The sequence below is a fragment of the Salminus brasiliensis genome, chromosome 7 (genome assembly GCF_030463535.1).
Source record: "Salminus brasiliensis chromosome 7, fSalBra1.hap2, whole genome shotgun sequence".
Lineage (NCBI taxonomy): Eukaryota > Metazoa > Chordata > Actinopteri > Characiformes > Bryconidae > Salminus > Salminus brasiliensis.
Window position 1 is genome coordinate 12,597,576 of NC_132884.1, and position 18,371 is coordinate 12,615,946.

The 18,371-nt window shown below is 38.6% G+C and overlaps 1 protein-coding gene across 1 annotated transcript in view; it reads left to right on the plus strand.

Annotated features, from left to right (window-relative positions):
* Positions 1 to 18,371, plus strand: part of szt2 (SZT2 subunit of KICSTOR complex) — a 113,741-nt gene that overhangs the window by 54,390 nt on the left and 40,980 nt on the right. Inside the window, exons 52-62 of the mRNA XM_072683946.1 lie at positions 3,045 to 3,095; positions 6,415 to 6,588; positions 7,814 to 8,002; positions 8,453 to 8,664; positions 10,325 to 10,485; positions 10,732 to 10,841; positions 12,013 to 12,145; positions 13,106 to 13,233; positions 14,911 to 14,961; positions 16,479 to 16,600; positions 16,860 to 17,042. Coding sequence (XP_072540047.1) covers positions 3,045 to 3,095; positions 6,415 to 6,588; positions 7,814 to 8,002; positions 8,453 to 8,664; positions 10,325 to 10,485; positions 10,732 to 10,841; positions 12,013 to 12,145; positions 13,106 to 13,233; positions 14,911 to 14,961; positions 16,479 to 16,600; positions 16,860 to 17,042 — 1,514 coding nt within the window. The remainder of the gene's footprint in view (positions 1 to 3,044; positions 3,096 to 6,414; positions 6,589 to 7,813; positions 8,003 to 8,452; positions 8,665 to 10,324; positions 10,486 to 10,731; positions 10,842 to 12,012; positions 12,146 to 13,105; positions 13,234 to 14,910; positions 14,962 to 16,478; positions 16,601 to 16,859; positions 17,043 to 18,371) is intronic.

Consider the following 18,371-nt stretch of genomic DNA (forward strand, 5'->3'; position numbering starts at 1 on the left):
TTGTAATACAGACAACATATAGTGGCATATCAACAGGTTGACAGTTCTGTATATTCTATAAAAATTTTTTTAAACAAAACTATTTGACTTCTCAGCATTGGAATCTAATTTGACTTGACCTCTGGCTCCTGAAGGATAATTGTCTCGTAGAGACCACAGTTTTGTAGGTAAATCCAGCCTGGAACTACTGTTAAATGTTCTTTCAGCTAATTAAGTGACAGCTTTTTAAAATACCTGCCAGGTAGATCTTTCAGGTGCCACTCGTAAGCCACACAAGCTTTGGGTCTTAAAAAGTAAGCAGCAATGTGTCACAAACGTGGCAGATCTGAAGCTTGTTTACACAAACGGTTGGTTCTGTTAATAAGCATGGTGTGGATTTCTTTTTCTATTGATACTTCACAGTTTTAAGATGTGTTGCGCTGACGGTTTCATCTGCAGTCTTTAATTGAAGGATTAGTTCTGCAAAAAGCAACAAGACTCCCTTGTTTAATCATTTGACAATAGTGACAAAAAAAAAATTGTCTTTTACGTCAACGACAACCTGCAGTATCTCCATTAACTCTTTAATAAATCTAAATCAACCATTTGGCTTCACCTTTAAAGTATCTGTATAATGATGGGTTGCCTTAAATCTACCAAATGCAAATGTAACACTTTAAAATACAATTAACTCTAGACCTTTAGAAGTAGGCAAACACCACAAACCACAACAAAGCACAACACACGTAAATACTGTATTTAATGCCATTAAATAAATGTTCACGCAGTCTAGTTTAGACAGTACTACCTTTTAAGTCTGGCAACGTTTCAATAGAAGTCATGTTGTTATTTTTATATTTTATTACATTTGCTCATTATTTGAAAAACACATATTTCAATGTAAACACTGGATTAACATATAGTCATTTCAAAATCATATTGACCATGAAACAATAGGTGGGTGCAAATAATTATTTTAAAAAAATGACTGTTTAACACTATAACTATAACGTCTGTCAAATAATGTAACTATGTGGGCAGAGCTGTTTTGCAGCAACAACAAGCATACACTGACTTACCTAATTTCTACAATCATTCTTAATAACTCTTTCACAAATAATTTAATGTTGTAAATTTGTATATATTTTTAACACAGTACTAAAACAGAAAACATACATTTACTGATAGTTACCAAAATTGGTGTCCTTTGGCTAAATGTAGTGCTGCACTGTGGGCAGTGGTGGCTCAGCGGTTAGAGCGCCGGGTTATCGATAACAGGGTTGTGGGTTCGTGAGTGTGTGTTCACTACCACAGATGGGTTAAATGCGGAGGACACATTTCGCTGTGCACTGCACACTCTACAGTGACAAATACGTGCACCTTGGGGGCAGTGGTGGCTCAGCGGTTAGAGTGTCGATAACAGGGTTGTGGGTTCGATTCCCGGGCTCGGCAAGCTGCCACTGTTGGGTCCTTGAGCAAGGCCCTTTACCCTCTCTGCTCCCCGGGCGCTGGAGTTGGCTGCCCACCACTCTGGGTGTGTGTGTGTACTCACTGCCCCTAACACACAGGTGTGTGTGTGTGTGTGTGTGTGTGTGTGTGTGTGTGTGTGTGTGTGTGTGTGTGTGTGTGTTCACTACCAGATGGGTTAAATGCGGAGGACACATTTCGCTGTACAGTGTACACTGTACAGTGACAAATACGTGCACCTTTACCTTTTTTTACCTTTAAATTGCCCACAAGGTTTGATAGATATATATCAATAGAAGACACAGAAACAATATTTCCAGTTATTAATACTATAATGCATTAACTCTCATGGGGCTGATACATGCTTTGTCCCCACATGCAGCTATGTTTGTAGTTTGTACTTTTACAGTTACTGTAACAAATGTGCACTCATTTTTATTCCTCCATTTTTCTTGAGCATCTTACTAAGTACAATATCCTTAAATACATACAATATAGTGTAACTAAACATTTCCAGACATAAATTGGGCAGACCTAACCTAAAACTGTTATAAAAATCTTTCAAAGTGTATTTAAAAGCCATAAACATTAACATCATGCAAATTGAGTGCCTGAATCATCAAGATGGCTAATATTTAAGGACAAGGAGCAAATGTGTTGACTGAATTTGGGGAGACAATTTGATTTTTAACTTACTAGTAAAGTAATGTGGTTAGTAATGTGATCAGTGTTTTTCTTCATGATATGTGTAGTGTAGATAGGATATCTAGGTGTTTTGAAGTAGACCACTGCCCACAGTATCTTCTACAAACCCTCACACATCAGACTGAGCTGAACATCCATGATTGACCGACCAACCACTCCTTACCTTGCAAAAAACCTTGTCTATCAGGTGGATTCGTTCTTTGCCCTTTCCACATTCTGTCTCTTTATCTTTCCCCTGATCCTCTCATCCACTTCACTAACATCCCTCTTCTCTCTGTCCTCCAGTCTTGCTCTTTTGCTCTTTTCTCCTCCGGTTCTGCTGTGATAGGCTGATGTGTGGTGCTTTAACAAAAAAATAAATGAATAAATAGCGTCAAGCTGCAGTCATTTAAATATGGGGTAACCATGTAAGCTCACTTTTCCTAGGATGTCCGCAGAAGTGAGCCAGATGGTTCTTTGCAGTGGTGTCCAGCTTTGGTCCTTGAAATCTGGTGTCCAGCACAGTTTGGTTATTTTAATTATGATAATAATCTAAATCTGAATGTCAGTGAGATATATTTGAGGAACAGCAGATTGAGATCTTGATTTTTCAGCAGTTGCTTCTTCAGTACAATAAGTGGTGCTGTGCCCTGTTTACTCATTAGGCATTAAGGGAGACGTTGTCCAGCCATTCACTAGTTTCACAACAGCACAAATCACAGAGACAGTTAGCTGTTGTCAGTGCTGCGGTCAGTGGTTTGAGGAAAACAGCTTGATAGAAAAGAATAAAACCTGAAAAGATTTTGGTGGTTTTATTGACCATGTCTCCCTACTCTACTTTCTCTCTTCTCATTGACTTTGTGTTATTGTGTCCTGTGCTCACTCATTGCGTGGCTGTGTGTGTTGTGACTCAGGTACAATGTCGGAGCTTGTTCAGAACCTCTTCCCACCCTCACAGTTCCAAGGTACCAGACCCCTTTTTACCTGTGCGCTGTGGCGTCCCTTGGTGGCTGTGTGTTGTTCTGACATCGCTCATGCGTTCTTCTGCACTTGCGTTCATGCGTTCATTTGCAGCACTTTATTTTAACATTTGGCCTTAGCAATGAGCTTCTCTTAATGCCAGTCTCACGCTCAGTCCTGCATGAAACAGTCTGCATGGAGATCTGTGTGTGTGTGTGTGTGTTTGTGTTGTTTATTTATTTATTTGTATTATTTGGGGGTATTTTTTGCTTCGTTAATCACATTACCATATCATGCCACTTTATAAAAATCAGGCACAAGTCTAAGGAGAATGTGCAAATGTAGAGGGGCATAATTTCAATATCAATTTTGATATGTGTAGCATTCTCAGCAGTTTGTTCAGAAAGTAAATACAGTGGGTTTTTTGTGTTTGTAGTATTTGGAGAAATACTGGGAAAATCCTGCAAAATTATAGTAAAAAGTACTGGGGAGATTCTACACTGTTCCAAAGTTGGGACAACCGTTGAGACCTAGTGGGCACAAACACTAAATTAAAATTTAGAGAGAGAGCGAATATCCAGCTCTACTCTCACTTCACATCTGAAGAAATCCACAGGTGTTTCTGTTCATCCTTACATTGTGAATAGGAAATTCAACCCTGTGAGTCTGAAAGGATGTGCAGCTCATCCAGACACCCTTAATGAGAAAAGAAAGCAGAGAAAAAGAACATTTGCAAGTTAAACAAGAGGGGCTGATAAATTGTGTAGCAATAGATGAACTACACTTTGTAATTGTACAAGCAGAGTACATCTATGTGGTAGAAGTACCTAATAAGCTTTGTATGACATTAAAACCAGTCCAAACAGACAGAAAATGAGTGTTCCAGAGTCTCTTACTACTACTAGAGGTCGCTGAGGACATGGATAGGCCTCATCACGCCCCCTCTAATGTTCTGGAGTAAATGGAGTTTTTCCCAACAAAGGGCAAAAGCGCAGAGTCGAGATGACTACTCCATCATCAGAGTGATTGTACTGAACACACGAACACACACAAACACATACACACATACATCACAAATACAGAACTTATGTTCATGCTTTAAGGATGAGCAGTGGCTGGCTGTTAGTTGTGTGTGTGGGGCGGGAGCGTTGTAGCATGTCCCTCTGCAATATGAGAAAGACACAAAGTGAAATAGGCGTGTGTGTGTGTGTGTCTGTGTCTGTCTGCATTCGGTGTGTGCCTCTCACACATTCATCATACAAGGATCATGGCTCATAGAGCTAATGTTGTGTACTTATTCCAGCAGCTAGATAAATCCACACACACACATGCCCTGAGATGTATGGTGGTAAAGCTATATTTTGGAAGATATATTTTAGAAAATGACATTTACTCAGTTTTCCTCTTGACTAAAAATGTAGTTCATCAGATACAACTGGATTTTGTTAATCAGGAAAATGTATGTATGAAAATTTAACTGTTTATATGCTTGCCTTATCATCTGTAGATATGACACTGGTTACACAGCATTACACAGTTCTCATGCATTGTCCTACACACTTTATGAAAGTTGCATAGAGCAGAAACCAGCGTGCAGAGCCTGGGGTAGCAACGATAGAACCTAAGTCAGTGGAGCATTAGGATCTTTTTGAAGCTGTTTTTATATAGAAATGGTACAGCTAGCCAGCTATTGCTGGCAGTTGGTTTCTGATGGGCTATGTTGGTCTTTGATTGTCAAGGTGGTTGAAAAACTAGCCATCCAGGCAAAAACATACCCTATACTGGTAAGCTAGTTGGTTAACCAGCTCTTGACCAGCATAGTATGTGTAACATTTGCTCAAGCTTGGTCATGCTGATCAACCAGCTTGGTAAAGCTGGTCATGCTGGTTGTCTTGCTTAATCAAGTAGGTCATTGTTGTAGACCAGCTAAAGCATTAAATTCAATCAATTCAATTCAACCAGCTTGAGCAGAGCAGGTTGTTTGTTTTTTTTTAGCAGGGAGAATAGTACTACCAGTAGTACCAGTATCACATTTCAGTTAGTTAAACTAATGATAAAAATGAACACTGGTAAAAGTATAAGATCCTTGAGGAACCTATAGAGGGTCTTTAGTTGAAACTATGGAGGAAACTCTTAAGGTGCTTTGAGGAACCAAACAAATTTTTTTCCACAGTTTCATACCGAAGAACCTCCAAAAGTCTCTTGAGAATCTCATACTTTTAATAGTGTAAAATAGATATAGTAAAATATCTTAAACTTTAACAATGGATTTACTTTTTAAATAGGTAACATTGCTAGAACACTACAGAGTTGTGATTGAAGATATTAGTTGATATTAGTCTATTAGTTTGTTAATTTTGAAATTGACACTCAGATTAGTCTTTTCTAGTAGACTTGTAGACTCTACAAAGTTGCCATGACTCAATGCAGTGCCATTTGATGGTCATTTGATTGATGGTCTAAGAATACATGACCAAAGTGGAATGAGGGGTTTGTAAGGATGAAGTAGGTAGGTAAGTAAGATATATGGAGCCACAATGTTAGTAATGAAAAGTGTTTTAGACTAAATATATGAGGTTACTGTTGACTAGTGAAGCTCCAGTAGTCCAAGATCTCGAAGTCCAGTTATTTGTATAAGTGGTGAAAAGTATGTAGAGAGTACTTACACAGGAATAATTTCATCCATTATCTAAAAAATAAGCAAAAAGAAAAGAAGCAAACGTCAGACAACAAACTGTGGCTTAACTGATCAACTACATTCGTAGTAAGAGGAAAATTGTAAAATTAGGTTACATTATGTCACATTTATGAGGTTTAACTGTCACATTAATAAAACCAGCAACCATACTGTTACATTTAAGCACAGCAAGGATAAATGATTTTCCATTTTAATGAAGGAGAATCCCTCCTTATCTCCTTTCTAGAAGAAGGTTTTTCACTTTTTCTAAGTGATGTGGTCTTCAGCTCTAGTCTGAATTGAATCTAACACAACAGAATGAAAACCACCTCGCAATGTATGAGAATTCAGACTCAATATGACAGGTGCTGCCTTCTCAATTATTTTCTGTGCTGTATTTCTATTATTTAAGTGCAGATTTATGGATTGTGCTGTTCCTCTGCATTTCTGTAAACCTTGGTGTTCTTTTATAAGCAAAATCAATTTGTTTCAGTTTATTTCTTTTTTGTGTGTAGAAAGCCTCTGCTGGCAGGTGAATGGATTTCGCATTGTGTATTTTAATGAAATGTTATCTCATTTTTTAGAGCTCACATTATTCTTTTTCTAACAGCCGTGCATGTGTCCTGTCTTTTTTTCTTTTTTTGCAGGCATTGCGTGCATCGCTCTGTCTTTTATGGATGCTCACGGTTATCCCCTGCAGATTTCTGCTCAGGATGGCAACAATGCCCTGAAAGGTGATTCATCCACCATCTCCCTCCAACCTGACCAGTTTGAGGCCCTGACCACTGTGGTCAAAATAGATTCACCCAGCCAGAGCACAGGTATGCACTACATATATGTGTATATATATATATGTTGCAGTTTCATAATAATATGTTTTCAGATTTTTGGGGTGATTGAATTTTTGGATTTTTCAGGGCATCTGTGGACCTAATTTATGCACTAAGACTAATATTAAATATTGACTGTGTGCTGTTAATGTCTTCATTTTGATCACTATGGTTGCCATTGCTGTTGCTCCGTTAAAACTTTTCCTACATATTTGTTCATTTTTAATTGGGAAAGAAAATGTTTTGTGCTCCCAAGTGGCACAACTGTCTACATGTTTGCTCAAACAACAGAAGTCTTTAAGTTTGATTGATAGCCAAATGTGAGCTGGGAGTCCATGAGAGTACCATTAGCCTTGCTCTCTCTGGGGTTGCCCCTCCTGCTCCCCCCCTCACTCAGTGCAGTGCTGTTCATTGCAGACCTCTGTTAGCTGACATTTATCAGTTGGTTTTCTTCTCCAACCGTGGTCATCTGTTCAGTGCCCTTACATTAGTCTTAATTTGATGTAGGAAATTACAAAACTAAAGGCACATTGGTAAAGTAAAATTAAAGTTAAACACTAAATTATAAATAAGATGCTCTTTCCTTTTGTAAAGTTACCATTTTGGAGGTGAATTGTTTGGCTGACTGCAACAAAATACGTATACTTCCCATTATTTACCTGCTACTGTACAATAATCGGAAATGATACCAGGTAATGTCACAAAATGTGCTTCTAAAGGTTCTTTGAGTGATGCCATAGCACAACCATTTTTTGCTCATTGCTTTCAATAAAAAAATATATAAATAAGAAAAAAAACCTTTGTGATAGAGATGTGTGAGTTTGATAAACCTTTTAAAGGTTCTGTGGCATCTCTCAAAGTGTAGCGCAAATACAATGTGTCCCAGTAAGAGCACCAGTAGATGATCTGCATGTTCATTTTATGCTCTGTTTCTAAATATAATGGCTCTTAGTGTATTAGTAACAGTAAGATGACACTGACATTGATCAACATTGGTTTGAAATTCTTGGACGATGTATTTGCTTGATCTGACAGTTCTGGTTTGCAGTTCCTGACTAAACACTACATAATTACATTACTCACATATTTCATATTCAGTACTTAATAATTAATGTTACAGACGTGGCATATTTTCAGATTATCACAGAGGCGCTGAGACTAGACTATAGAGTAAAGTACAACCACACACAACTCTGTAATATGTCTCTGTGTGCAGGTGCAGTGTGTGTGAGGTTTGATATTTGGGAGCAAGGGAACATTAGCCCCCTGCAGCTCATGGACAAATTGCGTGGAGCGCTGCGCCATGCACTCTGTGATGTCATCATGGAGATGAAAGTTCTGCCCAACCCCCTGTGCTTAGAGACCTTCTGCCTGCCGGGATCCGCCAAAAGAGACGAAGCAAATGGTGAGAAGACGATGCCCTGCTTTGTTCAACTCATTTCCATTCAGCTTCATTTTTTCAACACTTTAAATAATAAACATTTCATTTTTTTTAGTCCTTAGAAGTCGTTGTTATTGTTGGTTTACTCTACATTTAGATTATATTACATAAGTTCACATGTGACAGAAAAGTAAAGTAAGATATGTCTTATTGCTAAACAGCAAACATTTATAATACTTACAAATGTACAAACGGTAAAAAAAGGGTAATAAAATAAAATGTCAAACTGTACTAAGAATTGATCATCGTTCACATTTGCCATAACTATACATCAAATGGCCATTCTCTAACAAACACAAATTGGACACAAAAATAAAAGCTGTGCATGAGAAACACTTGTCAATGTCATTGCTGATGAAAAGTGTGATTTAGGCATTGGACTGCTTCCTTAAACATGGTGTGTCGTTGCCGTAGTTGCACTGAGTCTTCTGCAGCCGGAGGCGAAAGAAGTGAAGGATGTGAAGGAAAGCCCTCGGAGACTGGTCAGTGCTCATGGGGTTAAAACTGGACCCTCTCCCATCACACTCATCCCTGCCCCCAGCTCCACCCCCGCAACTGGCTCAAACACACCGGAGTCCACCACACCCACAGGCAAAACCATCCGCCGCAGCTTCTGGGAAATCCTGGTGCGTCTGTTACACACTCACACACACGCCCAGTCAGCATGGAGCGTCTTCATTAGCAGCAAATGACTGTCATTAATTAAAGCTGTCAGCATGGCTTTCCTTCACTTTACAAAACACTGCTGATGGTCAGCATGGCCCTGCTGCTCTGGGCCCAAACAGACGCTAATGCGAAACCCGTAATGAGGCGTCCGTTTTTAGCAATTGCCAATTTTCTGTGATAATTTTCTGTGATAATTAGGACTTTTATTGATGTGTGTGAATGTGTACGAGTGTTTGTTTATATGTATTTCAACACAAGTGTGCACTTGGACTTGCGCTTTCGACTTTATTAGCTTTCAAGTAATCTACAGATCATTTTACTGGTTAATCAAGTAGTACGAATTTTTTAATGGACCTAATTAAACAATAACTTGAAGGCAGTATACACTATTCTGGAGAACAGTGATTGATATTTGAACTCAACAGCAAAACAAAAACACCCCTCCCTTCAGGGCTTCTTCAGAAGTTTCACCCCTCAGGTTTCTGCACATGCATTGCCAAGGTAACAACATGTGGCGTGCGGACCAAACGACAGTAAACACAAACACAGCATCTAAAACTCAACGTCCAAACACAGCAACCAAAACCCAACAGAGTAAAAACTAGCGAGAGTCAGGACGCCAGCTGCCAGCCTTTGTAGGTGTATGTTTACACTCCTCTCACCGGGTCTAAGATCTTTCCTTTTGGTTTTCCAGCCATCTCTCCTTTACAGTACATGGAGTTCAACACATAGCTAGCTAGAACGCAACAGATGTGTATGAATACAAACGCCCCCTGTTGCTGATTGGCTAAAATGCCGTTGTGTGACTCAAGCTGAGCCACTGTGTTCATATACCATTTACAGAGACAGTGCGCAAACAGACCAGGGAGCTGGCATAAGCAAATGAGCATAAGTATTTAGTGTGTGAGTGCATACGTATACACTTACTGAGCACTTTATTGAGTACTACTACTAATGCTGGGTACAGCCTGCCTCGCTCTCATAAACAGCCTCAGTTGTCTGTGGCATGGATTTTACAAGATGTTGAAAATTCCTTTGAGTTTCTTGTCCATGTTGACATGATTGCATCACAAAATATCTGCAGATGTTTCAGGAGCACTTTCAGGCTGCATATCTTTCATTCTACCACAGTCCAAACTAGCGTTTGTCGAATGTGGATGAGGTCTGTCTCTAGCCACAGAGATCACCTTGAGTGATCCTAATCCGATCATAATGCGTCTTGGTGGTGTTTACATCTGGCTTTTCATGAGGATAAGTGAAATCAGAATGTGATCCGGTCACCAAAAGCACATGTTAATGCCAGATGTAAACATGCCCTGTATGAAATTAAGATTGATCAGAAAAGGCTACCTTTTTCTAGTCTTCAACTGTTCAGTTTTGGTGAGCCAGTGGCCACTGCATCCTCAGCTTTCTGTTCTTGGAGGACCCGGTCTCCGATCAAGCTGGAAACAGGATGCAAGTGTGTGTGTGTGTGTGTGTGTGTGTGTATGTTTGTATAAACTTGTAAACCTTTAATTAGCAGATGCTAATGCTAATAATGAAGTATTTGTTTTTGGGCATGACCAATTTTCTCTGCTAAGTGCAACTTTATTCTTTATTTGTGTATGTGTGTGTGTTTAGAGTAAGCCAGACTCGTCTGAGCTGGGCAGTCCAAAGACTACAGATGACATTGTGCAGGAAAAAGCGGAGGACAGCCGGCTGGCCCGGAGGAGACACAAAACTGAGAGTGTTAAACAGCAGTGGAGCCACGAGAGAGCAGCAACAGTGGAGCTAGAGCAAAGGTCAACACACACACACACACATTTACACAAAGATTTACAGCACCGGAGCTAGATCAAGCCCAAGGGCAACAATCATAGATACATACTGACATATGTTAAAAAAAATTGCTCAAATGCATACATTTGCATACTAAGACACAACAATACATCACACACGCATCAAATATTAGCAAGTGTATGTGACCTGATCCTGAAGCACTCACTCTCTCTTTCTCTGTCTCTCTCTCTCTCTCTCTCTCACTCTAGGCCACTGTACAGACGGCATGTGACTCAGTTAGAGGAGGGTGATGCTGGCTCTCTACATCCGCTTTATCAGTCTACTTTTCAGCCCTGGGTTATTTTTATGGCCAGACTGGGTAGGTTTGTGACTCCCTCATTTCAAAGGGTTAGCTGTGACTCATTTAATTTAATGTCATAATATTGATGATAGTAATACTGAATACATCTGTTCACACACATTTCTCATACACAACGTTGGTACATTTGATGTATGGTTATGTTTGGTAAATGATATTAACACATTTTCCTAGTTTGACCCTTCAAGCCGTGCAGGCTGAAGCTCAGCTGCTTCTAGGTTGTATGTTGCAGTTCTTTTTAAAAAGATGATTGAAAGCACTACTTTCAGCCAAGACTATGCTACACAGTGCACAGAGGCCTGTGAACCAACAAGCAGGGAACTAATAAAAGCAACAGCAAAGTGGAGCTCCAGTATCCCTCAAAAGCCTCTGATGTTACAAAAACACATGAACTGTTAAAACAAGGATTAACAGCCCTAATATCTCACATATACATGTCATAATGAGCCCATACCTACAGTTATTTTAGTTTGCTACATTTGCATTAGGTTTTAATAGTTTTTGTATTTGTTTTAGTTAGGGTTATAGATATAGTTTATTTATTTATTTATTTGATGTTTGTTTTTCATTTAGGTTTAGCATGTTCAGAGTGTGGGTGTGATTTACATATTTTGTATAACTGGGAAACTATGCACTGTTAAAAAAAACTCTCCAGAATGTTTTTATTCTTTGTATATACTGACCAGAACCAGAAGTATGATCATAACTCACCAGTTGCTTTTCATCAGAAACCAGCGTGTTCTCAAACTAAATTAAATCCAAATTAGATTATAATTTCACTTAGAAGAGGTCTGCTTTTCTTAGTGTTAAATAAGCACAAGAGTATGTTAGGCCTACACTTACACAAACCTTCTATTTGTAATTGAGTTAGTTTAGTAGTGCTTTGCAGGGTTTGAGTCAGTTTTATTGCCATGTTTTACTGATAATTTTTGTTTATGTAATAGTTCTTCATTTCATTCACATACTTTTTGATTACAATTCTGTTCCGTTCTCTTTACTCTAAGAATCTAACAGTTCTATATACTTTGCTGATAAATTGATGATAAATCTATATACTTTGCTGATCTACATACTTTGCTGATGAATTAATACTCATTGGTTTATCATCTTTCCTACAATAATTTGAGACATATCCTCATTTCAATATTGTATCTCTTTCCATTTCTTCCAGGTTGTCCATCCATTCAGCACTGCACAGCTGAAATTTCTTCACTCTTCCTCCTGCCCTCCATTGTAACAGAAGTCATGCATTTGGTCACCTCTTTGGCCCCAGACACCACAGTCAAGATTTTTGAGAGAACCAGGTATGTTCTAGAAGAACAATCCAGCCCCGTTTTTCTTCATTGCAGTGGAAAGGGATGTGAAAAAGCAAACGTTGTGTAATACACCAGTCTGAGAATCAGGATTTAACTGCTTCATGTTCATGTTCAACATTATTATTGTACATTATTTTATTTATTAAAAAGTATTGTTCTTATCTTCTCATTGAAAGGACACTTGTTAGTGCTTCAGTGTTACTTAACTGTTCTCTTTCTACAATCAATTTATTAAAAATAAATCATTAAATAAAAAATAAATCTTAAAATAATAATATTAACTACACACATATAGTACATACTTAATGAGACAAGGAAAATATTTTACTGGGAAAAATTATTTTTTCTCTCTCAAAAAGAATGCTCTGTAGTCCATGTTGAAATGAAGTAAAGAAGTTCCAGCACATGAGATCTGCTCTCTGGTAGAGAGTAAAATGGACAGAGTTGTCTAGAATACGGGTGGGTGTATGGCAGAAGTTTGGGTTTTCAATCAAACACAAAGCATTGGAGGTTACATGTAACAGTGGTTAGCAGTGTTATTTGTGCTGAATATAGTTATCATTATAAATTATTACATACAGAACAATCTAGTAGAATAATTTGTGGAATAATATTATCTTCAAAAAAATTAGTTAAATCTAATTGGACTGGTTCTAAATGTGCAATTTCATGATCCATCAACCCATCTGTTTCCTAAGGAACAGTAATTGATTTAAATGAATGTGGTCCAAGATTTGCCTGTGAGGATGTTTTCTGTGTGTAATGTATCTGTATAAGCATTAAGAACTATAGCTAAAAAGAAAAAAACACCAGTTGTCTACCACTGCAACATTTGCATTCATGTTAATTCATTCATTCATAAATTTAGACAAGAAATAAAACACCCCTAACAATCATGTATTGTTTTTTAATTGTGATCAGCTACGTTTTGCTTGTTTCTCTCTGTAGCTGTCCGCAGGGAGACATTTTTGTCCCTCTGTCGCATGTCCAGCATGTCAGCCAGCCGCCAGCCACTTCCAGGAGCTTCATTGTTATTGGCCGAAACTTCCAGCAGTGGCACTACAGCACTGAACAAGGTAGGCTTGGCCAACCAGGTCATCTCCGTATCTATCCTGAGCTCAAATCAGAGCGGCCTTCGCCTGTTCTGTGAATTAATTTCGTTGAATTCAATCAGACATGCTCAGACATGTGGGTGAAGAATGAGGAAAGTTTATCTCTGCTGTGATTTTTAATGTGATCTTTAGAAGTGCACAGGCCTTATCAGAGAGAGTCTGAAATACTTTTTTTTCTGAGATGGAGACTGCTGTGCTGCGTGATGATGAGTGGGTCTTGCTGTAGAATGGCATGCCTCACTAAGCTCTCTCTCTCTGCTGCTTCTGCAGTAATCGAGCTAAAAAAGGAAAAGAAAAGAAACACATTTTCATCAGGCAGTCAATAAATGATGAAAGGATTAACAAACCCCTTACAGGCCCACATTTATTCTCAATCAGCTCATTATTTCAGTTTTAAACAGCAGCTGTTTAGACCCGAGCCTGCCTGCTTTCTACTCTGCCCCTTCCATGTCTTTATTTGCTCTGCTGCTTCTGTGCTTGCTTGATTTTCTGCTTGTTTTCTTCTGATCTTGCTAACATATGTTCATTTTTTTGCTAATGTCTCCTGTTTCCTGTATGAGTGTATATGTGCACAATATGTGTGTGTGTGGGATTGTGTGTGTGTGTGTGTGTGTTGTCATTCACTGTGTGTAGGGTATAGAGTTTCCGTGTGGATGTGTTAGTCCTGAATGGTGTAATCAGACTTTGACAATGATCGGCAAATAATGTGATTCTGGTGCTTCAAAAGCAAAAATTATGTTGGAAAAAAGAACTAATAGAGCTATAAAGAGCTAATGCGTTTTTAAACCTCTCTCTATATATACTCATTTATATATGTTATAAGCCATACTGCTTAAACTATTTAACCTTATTAGGCCCATGAAAGTGCACAGAAAATAAGCTTTCAGTTGTGATATACTTAATACTTCATAATTTTTTTGGGAACTCACACATGGAAAAACACATGTATATTAATAATGTCTTTCACACCGAGTCTGAAACTGACAGACTGCGACACTGCTGTTATTTATGGATTTGTTAAAGTAAGGTTGACCAATCAGAGCTCCATTGTCATGGTTGCAGACCAACCAAATCAAGATGGCGGCAGAAAAGTTCATCTTGTTCGTAGTAGAACACACACACATATATATATATATATATAGTGAGTACTTTACAGCCACTTTATACAGACTTTTGTTTGTTTTTGTTTGTTGTTTTGTTTTAGTTTTTTGTCTGTCTAGGTGCATCCTAGTCACTTAATGTCCCCCCCCAAAAAACCTGATTAATGCTTTTAGTTGCTACTTACTTGCAACCTACTGAGGCGACATGTATGTTCACCACATCTTTACTGCTCTCTCTCACTCACTTTCTCACTCTCTTTTAAAAGACGATATTACAAATAGAAGTTGAAAATAAGGAGTTAGGGTCAGTGATCCATGACATGCAGATTGGCTCTCTGTTTGTGTGTGTGTGTGTGTGTGTGTGTTGAGGTTCCTTGCTGTTTGTCTGTGTGTATGTGTCTAACATTAGCAGTGTGTTTAGAGTTACCATCCTGGTTGTGTATTCGACTGTGTGTCTTTGTGTGTCACATTAGCAATGAGTGTGTGTGTGTATGTGTGTAGAGTTGCCATGCAGTGTGTGCTTATCTCTGTTTGCCCACAGAAGAGCGTTCAGATGAGGAAAGCCCTCCTGTGCTTTGTTTAAAATTCACACGTAAGTTTGGCCCCCTGAGCAGAGCCAGCATGTTCCGCCTGGCATCTCTCTTTTTTTCTCTCTTTCTTTCTTACACACAAATAAACAGACAAAGTCACTTACTCATACATGACACACTTTCAGTTATAAATACTAGTAACCAAAGTAATCAAAAGCATCAAGTACGAATGCAAGGTCATTTTGTCTGAAGCAATTTCTTGGTCATGTAAACAAGTATATTAATTTGCATAATTAATCTCCAAATTTGTCCTTCAGCGTATTGCAAGACATGTAATCACTTTATGTAGTGTTATTGTAGCAGCTGGGACTGTGTGTAAATCATAGATAAGTTATAGATATATTTAAATACGTTTAGATAAGTTATAGATAAATATACAAACATTAAAGGTAAATGTAGACAAAATAAATTGTAGATATATTTAGATAAATATAGATTGGTTATAAATAAATATACATTCATTATAGATAAATGTAGACAAATATGGATAAATATACATCAATTATAGATATTGTGGCCGCCAGGGGGTGCAGGGGGACGCAAAGGGGGAAAAGAGTACAATATAACAGAAATATTATTTTTTTCTCCAAAGAAAATCAGGGATTTAGGTTAACTCAACAAAACAACAATCAAAGAGCGAGAGGCGGGGTTCCTGTTGGGTCCACAGTAAACTGGACCGGGCAGCCCGAAAACAGGACGGCAGTGAGAGCAGGAGGCAGGTCTGTGTGAGCCAGTTGGTTACAGAATAGAGAGCCAAAAGAAACAGAGGTGGGGAGAAAACAAACACCAGCATTAGGCTCTCAGGCTGAGCATGGAGTTAGCTACTCACCTGACTGCTGTGGAGGTGGTGGTTTTTTTAGGGCTGCGACTGCAACCGGGAATGGAGCGCAGGTGCTCTCCTTAGAAGGTACCAGCCTTGTACCCTTGAGCGGCCCCGTCCCCTTGCCATGTGGCTGCGTTTGTCGTCCACAAAAGGCGAAAAGCGCAATGTTTTTGGGTGGTATAGATTTAGACATACCAATGTAGATACATTATAGATATATTTAAAAGGTAAAAGGCAAAGGTGCACGTATTTGTCACTGTACAGTGTGCACTGTACAGCGAAATGGGTCCTCCACATTTAACCCATCTGTGGTAGTAAACACACTCTCACACACACTAGTGAGCTAGGGGCAGTGAGTACACACACACACACCCAGAGCGGTGGGCAGCCAACTCCAGCGCCCGTGGAGCAGAGATGCCTCAGGGGATTAAGCAACCCTGCTGAGAATTTTCTTTATGTGTACTTAATGAGGCCTAGTTATGATCTAATCTCAGCAACAATATTCTCAAAATCTCTTTCTCACCATAGGGTGCTCTTCCTTTAATCAGCCTCACTGCTTAATATGATTGGAGGGATTTGGGTGTGATGCTGTTGTTTATTGTATCTCTGTTTTTCTTCTTCTTCTTCTTCTTCTTCTCTCTCCCTCTCTGTATCTCTCTCTGTATCTATCTCTTTTCTCTGTCTCTCTCTCTGTAGCTCATAAAGGGCTTCAGCGGTTTGAAGCGTTGGAGCACAGTGATTGGCTGAGTCCTGGTCAGTCCTGGAGGGGTGTGGCCCCACGCCAGAGGTTTCTACACATCCATATTGTGGATAAAAAGGTGAGTGCAAGGGTGGAGCATTGTTTGGCACATTCTCAGTAGAGTTTGGGAAATGAAGCATGTTTAACAGTAGAAAATCAGGGGGAACTGATATTGGACACCGTTTTGCACTATATTCACTTTTGTACTGTTTTTTTTTTTATCAACAGGCATATACAAACAGTAATACTTGGAATAAAATCAGAGAGGGCTAGAATGTAGAAACACTTGCAGCTTTTGGGAAGATAACATTAGATAGTTGTTTCTCTCTTGGCTATAGTTGACCCTGTACACCTATAACTGGTCTGTGGATCTGGGTGCATCTCTGAATCGTGACCTGGTGCGGCTGGTGCAGTGGCAGAATGCTCGAGCCCACGTGGTGAACTGCCTGCTGAGCCAGAAAATGGGCCTGTTTCACCACTACTGCTTCACTGATGCACCCGCACAGGAGGACCTCAAACAGGTCTGTGTTATGCACGTGTACATACACACAAACACACACTCAGTGACCAAAATAGGAATTCTTTTTGCTCTTTCCCTTTTTTTATCATATAAAAAAACTGTCCTTCTGAAAAGTTTATAATTTTGCTGTGATGGCCTTGATTTCAAAGTGAGCTTTTCACACACACACACCCACACACAGAATAGCACATATACATACTCTGGTGTTGGACTACATCAAAATGCAAACCAGCAGGACTGTTGTGGCTACTGTGGGCCTAATGATATGACCATATTAAGAGAAATGTTTACTGCACAAAACTCTTAATTTTTACTGTATTATAATGGTTTTACTGATGAGCCCTTTGTATCGTTTTGGAACTGGACTGCTGCGATTGTAAACAAGGTCAAAAAGTAAAAACCATTACAGAGTGTCCTCAGGGCTGGCTCAAATAAATGAAATACTCTAGTATTCTTTTGTTATATTTGTATTTAATCTCTATTTAGTATTCGGTAGCATCCTCTTTTATAAGCCACAAACATTTTTTGCCTAAAAATGCAAAGTTTTTGATGCTAATAAATATTACATAAATTATTAATTAAATCCATTGAAATACATTAATTTAAATAAATTAAATAGTTTTTAATTTAAATATTAATAATAATTATAATTTAATTTTAATTTAAATAGTAATAAGTTTTTTTTCCCTTCCCTTTTTAGTTAAGAAGTTTTACACCAGATTTAAATCATGACTTTGCACACACTACATAATTGCAGTCACAATTAAAATCAGTCTTGATGTTGTCTCCCCATGCTGTTAGTGCTTTGCAACTACTCGTCCATCAAATTAAGGCTTTATATTAAAGAGAGAGTGAACTCGATATTTTTTGTCTACAAATATCGTGACTGGTAGACTGTTTGTAGCATTTGGGTAAAACAAATGATTTGTCCAACAAAAAATATTACTTTTGTGTAGAAGTAGCAGTTACTCTCAGTTTAAACTCAGTTATGCTGCATCTGTAAGTCAGTTAATGGAAATATAAGGGAATTTCCCCTGCATTGTGTAGTGGTGGGTGACAACCTTCTGAATGTACTGGTACCGCTGGTCGCCAAGGTAAAGTCTGAAGCAGAAAAGCATCAAATTGGCTGCTTTCTATGCTACCAGCACCTCACACTATAAGACGTGAGAGTCCATTACACTTTGTAATTTACGTAGAAGGTAAAAAAACAAGGTACAAATAAAAAAACGAGATGGTAGGACAGGAAAACTCGTGTTTTGATTGCCAAGAGAGAAAGAGAGAGAAAGAGAGAGACTGAAAGACAGAGATAGTGTGTATAGAAGTGATAGAA